Source organism: Nicotiana sylvestris, chromosome 10 (genome assembly GCF_000393655.2).
Source record: "Nicotiana sylvestris chromosome 10, ASM39365v2, whole genome shotgun sequence".
Taxonomy (NCBI): Eukaryota; Viridiplantae; Streptophyta; class Magnoliopsida; order Solanales; family Solanaceae; genus Nicotiana; species Nicotiana sylvestris.
In genome coordinates this window covers 148,052,267-148,064,699 of record NC_091066.1, presented here as the reverse complement: position 1 = coordinate 148,064,699, position 12,433 = coordinate 148,052,267, and the positions used below count along the sequence as shown (strand labels likewise).

The 12,433-nt window shown below is 39.7% G+C and overlaps 1 protein-coding gene across 1 annotated transcript; it reads left to right on the top strand.

Moving 5' to 3' along the window:
* Positions 1 to 6,797: 6,797 nt before the first annotated feature.
* Positions 6,798 to 9,204, top strand: LOC138880102 (uncharacterized). Its single transcript, XM_070159763.1, has 2 exons — positions 6,798 to 7,107; positions 7,583 to 9,204. Exons 1-2 carry the CDS (start codon positions 6,798 to 6,800, stop codon positions 9,202 to 9,204), a joined length of 1,932 nt encoding a protein of 643 aa, XP_070015864.1.
* Positions 9,205 to 12,433: the final 3,229 nt, after the last annotated feature.

Sequence of the window (12,433 nt, the reverse complement as noted above, 5' to 3'; positions counted from 1 at the left end):
CTTTTGGTGACTTGGCGTTTCTTTATCCTCTTTATTTGTTTTTGAAGAATGTTCTTTTCCTCCAACAGACTTGTGTTGGGTCAAATTCTCAAGAGTTGTGAAGTCTAGTAGTAGTTAATAATCGACCCATTTTGGAATGGAATTGTTAATTCTGGGCTGGCCTGTTTACTTTGAAACCAACCAAGAACACTAGCCTCATTTTGTAGCCTAGTAGCTAATGGCCTACAAACATGTATACTTCTTGAGAAGAATTAACATAAATAGCTGTCCACCTAACCACTTAAACTAAAAATAGTTGGTATATATATACTAGTTTTAGGGTACGCGTTTTACGCTTGTACCTATATCAATAAGAATACAATTTTTAAAATTATATAAATATTATTAAATAATGTGTTTGAGTTATTAAACTTTATCAAAGAAAAAAATATAAGTTCGTAAAAATTATAAATATTAACATAGTATATTCAATAGAGCAATGTCTTTTAATAATTGCATACAAAAAGTAGTTTTATATTAAATCAAAATATATATTTAGTCTATATCGTGTTTATGTCTTCTCAAATGAATTTGAGAATAGTTTTTGAAAAAAAAATTATTTTTTTTAAATCTTCCAGGGCTATGTGTTTTCACTGAAAATAAAAAGAAAGTATGATAACTTGTGAAATTGAACTGATAAAATTATAGATCAGAATATAATTTAAGATGTATATATTGAATAATGACTGAGGACTTTCATGAACAAACTTTTTTCTTTTATTGAGTTAGCTATATAGGATCAATATTCAATAATTTCAGCAATTTATTTTATTACTCAGACATAATTTTTTAAAAGACATGTAAGTTTCTTACAAAAAATTACTCATTAAGATGGGAAACACGCTAAAAAAATATAAGTTCCTAAAAGATGCAAAGTATTTCAAAGTTTTCTCCTACTCAAACCATATATTATTCTGTTATCAATTTGTGTAATATTTAAACACATTTAATAATTAGAGTAATATTTAATTAGGTAGAAAATCTCTTACTTTTAATAGTAACAATATATGGAAACATCTAGTTAGAATTATAAGTTCCCTAATAAGAAGAATGAATATGAACATATTTTCATGGAAGTTGCCGTGTTGATACATAAGGAAAAGAAATGTAATGATTCTATATCTACTTTAAATTCATTAATATTAGGACAATTCTAACATAATTCAAAGAAGGAAAGACTTAATATTTAAAATTTTAGTTAGTTTTAAAGTTCTAAATATTAGGAAAATAACCAAATTACGATTTTGTCTAATATAAAATTTATTATTAAAGGATAAAAAAGAAGGGACTTCGTGCTTTTAATATATATATATATATAATCAATGTATAATCTACGTATATTTATTAGAAAAATTAAACAGTGAATCTAGCCGGCTACTTGCGTAAAGCTCCCTTAAGGAAATATGTATGCTTGACTTAGAATGTTGTTAGAGGTATTTTGGTTTACAATCTAATATGCGAGGATTTTAAGCAAGAAACTTTATGAGGTGAATCATAATGCGAGAAATGTTATGCGATGAATAATAATGCAAGAATTGCTTTGTGATGAATAATCATTATATACAGGTTGATGTAGGGATTGACTAATCTGTGTCATTTTTAGCTTTAGATACTCTTATACGTATTCTTAATACATTTACACTGTTGATGTAGGCAGAGTACATGACTATTAGAGAGGCTGTGAAGGAGGCAATTTGACTTCAGGAGTTGCTAAAAAAGAGCTTGGTATTTGAACAAAAAAGTATCACAATTTTTTGTGATAGTCAAAGTGCTATTCAATTAGCGAAGAACCAAGTTTATCATGCAAGGACGAAGCATATTGATGTTCGGTATCATTTCGTGCGAGAAATCATAGAAGAAGGTGGAGTCACGGTGAAGAAAATTCATACTACGGAGAATCCTGCTGATATGCTGACAAAAGTGGTGACTGCAGTCAAGTTTCAACATTGTTTGGATTTGATCAACATTGTTGAACACTGAAGATTGAAGATGAAGACACAACCAAAATTTGTTATGAAGAGAAAATTGAAGATGTAGAATTTTGCCAAGGTGGAGATTTGTTGAAAATGTCAAAAGTCCCACATCGGTGGGTGACATATTTGGTTGGGATTTTTTCCATATAAAAGGAGGCCTAATGTTTAGGATTTAAACACACCTCTTATTTGCCTTCTCATTTTCTTAAGGCATTTGTATCTTCTCTCTTTAGTATTATTTCGCTAGTATTTTTGGAGTGGAATAAAATATTAGTTGTGTCCGAGGAAGTAGGCAAAATTGGCTGAACATCGTAAATTCTGGTGTTCCTTTTATTGCTGCTTTATTGTCTTATTTATTATTTGGTGGTTGTCATAATTTTTGGTATAGTAGTTGTGACTCATTCACACTATATACATTTGGCTTCCGCAACAATTGATATCAGAGCCAAGGTACTGTCTAAGTATGCTCTGTGGTTGCAGCATAGTCTGATCTTCCAAATCAAAAAAGATTTATCTTGGTAACTGAGTAAAGGTTCTGTCTGAGTATGCTCTGTTGTTGCAGCTTAGTATGATCTTCCACACCAGAAAGGAAATAATCTTGATTTGTGTCGTCAGCTATTAAATAATATTTGTGTCAAAGATGAGAGATAATAAACAAGAAGAATCTACATCAAGTATCAACAATACGTCATTATTGGCATCTTCGCTTATGACAAGAATTGTGTCAAATGGGAAATTTGCGGTAGAAATTTTTGACGGGTTAGGACATTTTGGGATGTGGCAATGCGAGGTTCTAGATGTCCTTTTTCAACAAGAGCTAGCAAGACATTGAAGAAAAAAGACCTGATGTTATTGGAGAAGAAGTTTGGAGAATTATCAACCGTGTTGCTTGCGGTACCATTCGATCCTACCTTGCTAGAGAGCAAAAATATCCATACACAAAGGAAACTTCTGCAAGTAAATTATGGAAAGCACTGGAGGATAATTTTTGAAGAAAAACAGTCAAAATAAATTATATATGAAGAAAAGACTGTTCCCCTTCACCTATTTTCTGGTACCACAATGAATGAACATATTACCAGTTTCAATAAGTTGGTCACAGATTTGCAAAATATGGATGCAACTTTTGATGATGGTGACTTGGCCTTGATGTTGTTGGGGTTACTTCCTGATGAGTACAAGCACCTTGAAACTACTCTACTCCATGGGAATGACGAAATTTCTCTCAGAGAAGTTTGTTCGGCTTTGTATAGTTATGAACAAAGAAAGGGAGAAAAACAAAAGGACGGAGAAGGAGAAGCACTGGTTGTGAGGGGTCGCCCTCAAAATCAAACCAGGACAAAGAATGGAAGATCCAAGTCAAGATCTAGACCCAACAAAAATGAATGTGCCTTTTGTCGAGAAAAAGGGCACTGGAAGAAAGACTGTCCAAAGTTGAAGAATAAGACCAAACATAACAATGGAAAGGCCATTATGGATTCAAATATAGTTGATTGTGATGATTCAGACTTCTCATTAGTTACAACAGAGCCATCAACATCATCAGACATGTGGTTGATGGACTCGATTTGTAGCTATCATATGTGTCCCAACAGGGACTTGTTCGTGGATTTTCAAGAAGGAAAATATGGAGTCATCCACACAGCGGATAACATCCCTCTTAGCTCATACGGAATTGGTTCAATATGATTAAGGAACCATGATGGAATGATCATAATATTAACAAATGTTCGATATGTACCGGATTTGAAGAAGAATCTCATCTCTGTGGGAGCCCTAGAATCAAAAGGGTTCAAAATCATTGCAGAAAATGGAGTGATGAGAGTATGCTCTGGTGCACTAGTGGTAATGAAGGCCAATCGGAAGAACAATAACATGTACCGTTATCGCGGTAGTACAGTTATTGGGACAGCGACAGTGACATCCAGTGACGAAAAAAAGGCAGAATCAACCAGGCTATGGCACATGCGCTTGGGACATGCTGGAGGAAAATTCCTGAAAACTCTATCAGATCAAGGACTGTTAAAAGGAGTAAAGGTTTGCAACTTGGAGTTTTTCGAGCATTGTGTCAAAGGGAAACAGACAAGGGTTCAATTTGGTACATCGATCCATAATACTTAAGGCATTTTGGATTATGTACACTCTGATGTTTGGGGTCCTTCCAAAACACCTTCATTGGGTGGGAAGCACTATTTTGTAACCTTTGTTGATGATTTTTCCCGAAGAGCGTGGGTGTATACAATGAAGAGCAAAGATGAAGTGTTGGGAATTTTTCTCAAATGAAAGACGATGGTGGAGAATCAAACAGGCAGGAGGATCAAGTGTATTCGCACAGATAATGGAGGTGAATACAAAAATGATCATTTTAATAAGGTCTGTGAAAATGATGGCATCGTCTGACACTTCACTATCAAACATACACCACAACATAATGAAGTGGCAGAACGTACTGGACCTTGCTGGAGAAGGTACGGTGTATGTTGTCCAATGCTGGCTTGGACAAAGAATTTTGGGCTGAGGCATTTACATATGCATGACACCTCAATAATCGCATACCATCTGCTGCTATTGATGGCAAGACACCATTTGAAAAATGGTATGGAAAGCCTGTTGTAGATTATGACTCTTTGCACGTATTTGGCTCAACAGCATATTATCATGTGACAGAGTCAAAATTGGATCCAAGGGCAAAGAAGGCTATTTTTATGGGGATTATGATAATAGGATATATAGTTGTTATTTACACCATAATTGCCCATGCTTTGTTGTTGTTTTATAATGTAAGTTGCCAATAAAATGCTTCAATTAATGCTATTTGGTTTCGCAGGGAATATAAGATGTGAGAAAGCAACATGAAGTGTTTAGAGGCAATAACGTGAAGAAAACACCCACCGGAGAAGTACCCAAACACAAAAGAGCAAAAAGAGAAGGAACACGGAGACAAAAAGGCCCAGCATACTCACCGCGGTTGCCACCGCGGTCCGCGCCTCGGTTAGAGCCAGTGTTCTCCGCGGTCAGCGCTGCGGCCACGACGGCATATTCACAGTCCAGAAATTTAAGGGGCCAAAGTGTCAATTCGGGAAAGCTTTTGTAAAACCCTTATAAGATGTAGGAAACTCGCCCAAGAAAGAGAGGCTTATTTTGAGATTACTTTTGCAAGAAGAACAAGTGTGAGAGATCACCCAAAACATCATAGTTCTTATTCTCTTCTATTTTTCTTGCAGTTTTCCATTATGAATATTTTCGTAGTTTATTCTTACGTTGTCATGAGTAGCTAAATACTTTAATCTAAGGTTTTGGTGAAACCCGTTGGGGATGACTTGGTTGTTATATTAATATAGTTTGAATTGGTTGTTAATCTCTATTTCTTCTCTACGTTTTGATTGTGGTTAGTTGAAAGGGCCCTCAATTATCCGTTCCTATTTATTATGTATCTTCTTGAGAGAGAGTGCATATTTAGGTAGTTGTTTGAATAACATCACTCCCGGAGTATAGACGAGAGTCATAACCGAAGGTTTAGAGATTGGATTAGAGATAACGATACCTCGGGTGCAATCTAAAAGAACGATAATGTGAATCTAGCTAGCGTAGCTTGAGAGAGTGCGTCTAGTAAATTATCATAATTGCTTGAGAGCGGAGAGTTCTTGATTGATAGAGACAATTAAGGCATCGCTATAAGAAACGTACAACCAAGGAAATTACCAACGGGGGAAACCATTACCTTAGACCTTATTCCAACTATTTACACATCAAGCATAGTTAATTTTCAGCTGTTAATTATTTTCAAACTTTAGTTATTAGAAATATCATCAATTGTGAATTATAAAGTTTGGGGAAAATTGATTCTGTGAATTTAGTAAATCCGTCAAAAGTAATTGATAGGTTAATTCTCTGTGGTTCGACTCTGGGTAGAATTACTCAGATTATATTTGCTACATCCGTGTGTGTCTTTGTATAATGCATAGTTTGGCGTTATTAAATTTTGGCACCGTTGCCGGGGAATTAATGGTGTTATCAATTACAATTGAGAGAAGTACAAAAATTCTAAGTGTAGTCAGTTTTCTCTATACCCAATCGTTTCATTGAAATTCTAACGTTTGAATTCTTGTGGAAAGCAGGTGTATGCCTAGAAGTTCTTCGAGGACTGGAGAACTGCTAGAAGGACTCTCAGACCTCGAGAAAACATTCAGGGCATTGAACCGTGCCAACAAAAGACTTCAACAATCTCAACAATCACACCAACTCAAATTTAACATGGGTGACGTAGATTACGTCAACGGAAACGTTAGGAATGAGCCAACTGACTTAAATGTCAGAGGGGTGGCACCTCTTGTGCCCGAAGCTACACTTTATGACTGGGCACAGCCCACAACTGATAATCTGGCCACTGCCATAGCTATGCCCGCAATTCAAGCGGAGACATTCCAAATCACCAACAACATGCTGTATCTACTGCAGAATAAAGGACTATTCTCCGGGTCACACATTGAAGACCCGCAACAACACTTGAAAAATTTTCTGTCAATTTGTATGACCCAAAGGCAGCCAAATGCAACTCCGGAAGCTATCAAGCTGCTACTGTTTCCATTATCGGTAACCGGGGAAGCTCAGACTTGGCTAAATTCGCTCCCTATCAACTCTATTACCACCTGGGAGGAATTAGTCAAGCAGCTCCTAAACAAGTTCTATCCGCCTAACAAGACTCCAAAACAGATTGATGACATATTGCAGTTTAGGCAGCAGCCCTCTGAGTCCTTGCAAGAAACTTGAGAAAGATTTAAAGGGATGTTAGTGAAGTGTCCTCACCATGGCATTCCAGATCAAATGCTCGGCCAGAGATTCTACATGGGGCTAGTTGACAATTTGAAAGCAAATGTGGATGCATCAGTTGGAGGTGCATTTTTAAGTAAAACATTCACTGAGTGCAAAATCCTTCTCGATAAGATGTCACAAAATTCGGGGTGGATGACTAGAGGTACAACACTGTCACCCATAGTGTATTTAGTTCCTCTTGACCCAAATAATTCACATACAGAGAACATGGCCACCCTCATGACCCAGATGAGCATATTGACAAAGAAGATTGATGAGATGGGTACAAAATAGGTGCACATTATTGATACAACAAATGGGGGACTGTGTACACCTTGTATTAATCAGTCTTATGTGTGTTCATGGAGCGGAGAAGGTGAAATCAAGGGGCAAGGGAAGATATGAATTATGTCAACAACTATGGGGGTCAGAGGCAAGGAGCACAACAGTGGAGACCGCAGCAAAATCAGCAGTACATGCCTAATATGCAACAGCCTGTGGTATGCACCCTCAAAACCAATTGGTGCCAGTACCATATCAGAAACCACAGTGCTATCCACAGCAAAATCAGCAACAATTGACATACCAACCACCCCCAGCAGCAAGATAACAACATGGTAGAAATCAGGGGTATGCTTCAGCAACTCATGGGGACAAATAATAAAGTGCAGGAAAAATTGGCAGTGCTTGATTCAACCATAAAGAATATTGAAACGTAGCTGGGTCAGCTGTCCATGGCTTTGAATAACCGTCCTCAGGGAACTTTGCCCGCAGCACAAACATAAACCCCAAGGACCAAAATCTGAATCAGCTGATGGCAGTAAGTCTCCGGAATGGGAGAGATTTAGACAGAGAGCAGGAAATTGCACAAGCCAGCAAGGACACTACACCAGTCACTCAAGTTCAATTAGAGGTAGAGGAACCAACAGAACTTACTGAAGTGGTGGTTGAGCAGAGTCAGGAGGAAAAAGACAAAGAAAAGATGAATGAGCAAGTTGCAGAACAGGTGGCACCTCTTGTGCCAGAAAATTCTAGCAGAGAGAAGCTAGAAAGCAATGCACAAAGGGTGATACCTGCAGCCTTCCCTCAGAGACTGGTCAAACAAAAGAAGGCAGACCAATATAAAAAGTTCATGGAGATGCTGCGTCAAATTCAGTTGAATATTCCTTTGATGGATACCTTGAGGGAGATGTCCGGTTATGCTAAGATGATGAAAGATCTAATGTCACGGAAGTTTGATTTTCAGGATCTATACACTGTAAGTTTGACACAGACCTGCAGCGCAGTGGTGACAAAACCGATGGCTCAAAAGATGTCGGACCTAGGTAGCTTTACTATTCCATGTACAATTGAAAGTTATGCCTTTGCAAAGGCGTTGTGTGATTTGGGAGCCAGCATAAATCTGATGCCGCTGGCTGTGTACACCAAACTGGGCATTGGTAGAGCTAGGCCAACTTCGATGCTGCTACAGCTGGCTGACCGCACAGTGAAGAGGCCCACTGGTATTCTTGATGATGTGTTGGTACAAGTGGGGAAATTAGTGTTCCCTGCAGACTTTGTTATCTTGGATTGTCAGGTGGATGAGGAGATACCCCTTATTTTAGGGAGACCATTTTTAGCCACGGGGAGAGAACTGATCGACTGTGAAACTGGGGAATTAAAAATGAGATTGAACGATGAAGAAGTCATATTCAATGTTCAACAATCTATGAGGAGACCCAGTGAATATGCTAATTGCTCTCTAGTGGAAGCAGTGGATGTAATCCTGCAAGAAGATGATATGACCCTAACTGTAAAAGATCCATTGGAGGCATGTCTGACGAATTTAGAAGAAATGGATGGTGAAGGGTTAGCTGAATGGGTCATGGCACTGGAAGGCCGAGGATTTTGGTCAAGGGAACCTCAGTTCGAGTCCCTTGAGCTAGAAAAAAGGGCCACTCCTTCAGCAAAGCCATCAATAGAGGAACCACCCAAGTTGGAACTGAAGCCACTCCCAGATCACCTCAGGTATGTGTTCTTAGGACCTGATTCGACCTTGACTGTTATCATATCATCCGGTTTATTAGATGTGCAGGTAGAACAGCTTGTACAGGTACTGCAGGAAAACAAGACTGCCATTGGCTGGACCATGGCAGACATAAAGGGTATCAACCCAGCCTTCTGTATGAATAAGATTCTCCTGGAAGAGGGGCACAGACCTTCCAGGGAACACCAGCGAAGGTTGAACCCAAACATGAAAGAGGTTGTAAAGAAAGAAGTAATCAAATGGTTAGATGCAGGAATCATCTTCCCCATCTCTGATAGTAATTGGGTCAGCCCTGTCCAATGTGTGCTGAAAAAGGGGAGAATGACTGTTGTAAAAATGAGAACAATGATTTGATCTCAACTCGTACAGTCACAGGGTGGCGTATCTGCATGGATTACAGGAAATTGAACACAGCCACCTAGAAGGACCATTTCCCCTTACCTTTCATTGACCAAATGTTGGACAGGCTGGCTGGGCGATCGCACTTCTGTTTCTTGGATGGATATTCGGGGTACAATCAGATATCAATAGCCCCCGAAGATAGAGAGAAAACGTCTTTCACCTGTCCGTATGGCATCTTTTCCTTTCGGAGAATTCCTTTTGGGCTTTGCAATGCACCCGTGACTTTTCAACGGTGCATGTTAGCCATCTTCACAGACATGGTGGAGGATATTATGGAGGTCTTTATGGATGATTTCTCCGTGGTGGGAGATTCATTCGAAGACTGTCTTCACAACTTAAGGAGAGTGCTTAAAAGATGTGTGGAGACAAACTTAGTGCTAAACTGGGAGAAGTGCCATTTTATGGTACAAGAAGGTATAGTCCTGGGGCATCGAGTGTCCAGTAAAGGAATTTAGGTCGACCATGCTAAGGTTGACGTGATTGAGAAGTTATCAACGCCCACTTCAGTCAAGGCGGTGAGAAGTTTTCTTGGACACGCTGGGTTCTATCGGCGTTTCATAAAAGATTTTTCCAAAATTGCTAACCTATTATGCAAACTCCTTGAAAAGGATCATGCCTTTGTGTTTTCTAATGATTGCAGGTTGGCATTTGAGGAACTGAAGAAGATATTGATCACTGCACCCATCATTGTTGCACCCAACTGGGAGCAACCATTTGAGCTCATGTGTGATGCCAGCGACTATGCTATAGGAGCAGTCTTGAGGCAGCGAAAAGATAAGCTGATGCACTCGATTTACTATGCAAGCAGAACGCTAAGCGGTGCACAGCTCAATTGCACAGTGACGGAGAAGGAGATGTTGGTGGTGGTGTTTGCATTTGACAAGTTCCGATCATATCTGATTGGTTCCAAGGTAATTGTATACACTGACCATGCAACACTCAAGTACCTAATTGAGAAAAAGGAGTCTAAGCCGCGCCTGATTCATTGGGTGCTACTGTTGCAAGAATTCGACCTCGAAATTCGTGACCGTAAGGGCATAGAAAAGCAAGTCGTTGATCATCTATCATGACTTGAAGGAGCTGAAAAATCAGTCGAGGTCGAAGAGATCCTGGAAACCTTTCCAGACGAGCAGCTGCTCGCAGCCACTCTTGAGGATGCACCATGGTATACAGATTTTGCAAACTACCTGGCCTGCGGTATTGTTCCCTATGACCTTTCATCTGTCCAAAAGAAAATGTTTTATCGTGATTGCCGCATGTATTATTGGGACGAGCCTTATTTGTTTAGAATCTGTGTTGATAATATGATCGGGAGGTGTGTCCCCGAGATAGAACAATCTTCTGTTTTGCAGGCTTGTCACACATCAACATATGGATGACATTTTAGAGGAGCCAGGACAGCTGCGAAAGTGCTAGAGGCCGGGTTCTTTTGGCCAACAGTGTTTAGATATGCACACCTATGGGTGAAGGGCTGCGACGAATGTCAGCAAACCGGGAACATTTCTCGTCGCCATGAGATGCCCATGAACCCGATTCAAGAGGTAGAGGTGTTTGATGTTTGGGGTATTGACTTCATGGGCCCCTTCGTCAACTCATTTGGCAATAAATACATACTTGTTACTGTGGATTACGTGTCTAAATGGGTGGAAGCTGCAGCGTTTCCCACTAATAATGCAAGAGTGGTGATAGGTTTTGTGAAAAAGAATATATTCACCCGATTTGGGATACCAAGAGCAATCATCAGTGATGGAGGCACTCACTTTTGTAACAGAGCCTTCGAGAAATTGCTTGCAAAGTATGATGTACGCCACAATGTATCTACCCCTTACCATCCGCAAACCAGTGGGCAGGTTGAAGTGTCCAACAGGGAGCTAAAAAGTGTACTAACCAAGACGGTGAATGCCACACGAACTGATTGGGCAAAGAAGCTTGATGACGCACTCTGGGCCTATAGGACTGCGTTCAAAACACCAATAGGTATGTCACCATACAAGTTGGTATTTGGGAAGGCTTATCACCTGCTTGTGGAGCTAGAACATCGAGCTTGGTGGGCACTGAAACCATTGAACATGGATCCCGAAGCAGTTGGACAAAATCGACTAACAGAGTTGCATGAGCTGGAAGAATTTAGATATCAAGCCTTTGAAAGCATGAGGCTCTACAAGGAAAGAATGAAGAAGATGCATGATAAGCACATTATGGACAGAAATTTCAAACCCAGTGACAAGGTATTATTGTATAATTCAAGGCTGAGATTGTCTCCGGGTAAGTTAAAGTCCCGATGGTCAGGACCATTTAGAGTGGTGCAAATGTTCGCAAGTGGAGCTGTTGAGATTGAGTCAGAAGATGGGACAAACAAGTTCTCAGTAAATGGGCAAAAGTTGAAACATTACCTTGGAACAGTTGAAGAAAATGGAATACAGTGGTGATCAATTTGAAAGAACCCCAGTACGTGAATGAGGAGTGAAGGCTCAACCATTTGCGTCGTGCCGTGACGTTAAATCAGGCGCTGCGTGGGAGGCAACCCACGAATGTGTTGTAAGTGTAGTATGTAACTTTGTGTTTAGAAAAAAAAAGTTTCCAGCCGCGACCGCGGGAGACACTGCCTGGCGATGTAAAGTCACCGCGGCCGCGGCATCGACCGCGGTGATGACCGCGGAAATCACTGAAGCATTGCATTTCCTCTGCGACCGTGGCTCGGACCGCGGTGTCAACCGCGGGAGACTCTGTCCCAAACCGCGGCGTGCACCGCGGACACGACCGCAGTCGGGTACCAGACGGTATATATATTTTTTTTCTTTTCATTTTTCTTCAATATTTTTTCTTCTTCTTCCCTTCAAATTGAAAATAAAAACACACCCCCGCCCCTCTTCCTCTAAATCAAACGTAACTTTCCCCCATAAAGTCCCCTAATCCCTCTCTCTCTCTAAACCCTAACCCTCCCCTTCATACTCTCTTCTTCTTCTTCTTCCTCCTTCACAATCACTCCCATCGTTTTCCCCTAAGGTATGATTCCGACCCCCTTCTCTTTTCTTTCTATTTTTTTCTTTGTTTTTGTTGCATTATGCTAGTTAATGTTGTTCTAATGTAGTGTTAGTGATAGGATTTTGTTTTGTTTAGTTCTTCTTGTTCTTTTTAGTGTAATTTCGTTTTTAGCATATGTCTAGTGAAGGGGCTGTGT

Coding starts and splice junctions, on each gene's coding strand:
- LOC138880102 (XM_070159763.1), top strand. CDS start 6,798: ATGTTAGTGAAGTGTCCTCACCATGGCATTCCAGATCAAATGCTCGGC. Junction 7,108..7,582: donor AAAGAAGATTGATGAGATGG/GTACAAAATAGG, acceptor AACCGTCCTCAG/GGAACTTTGCCCGCAGCACA.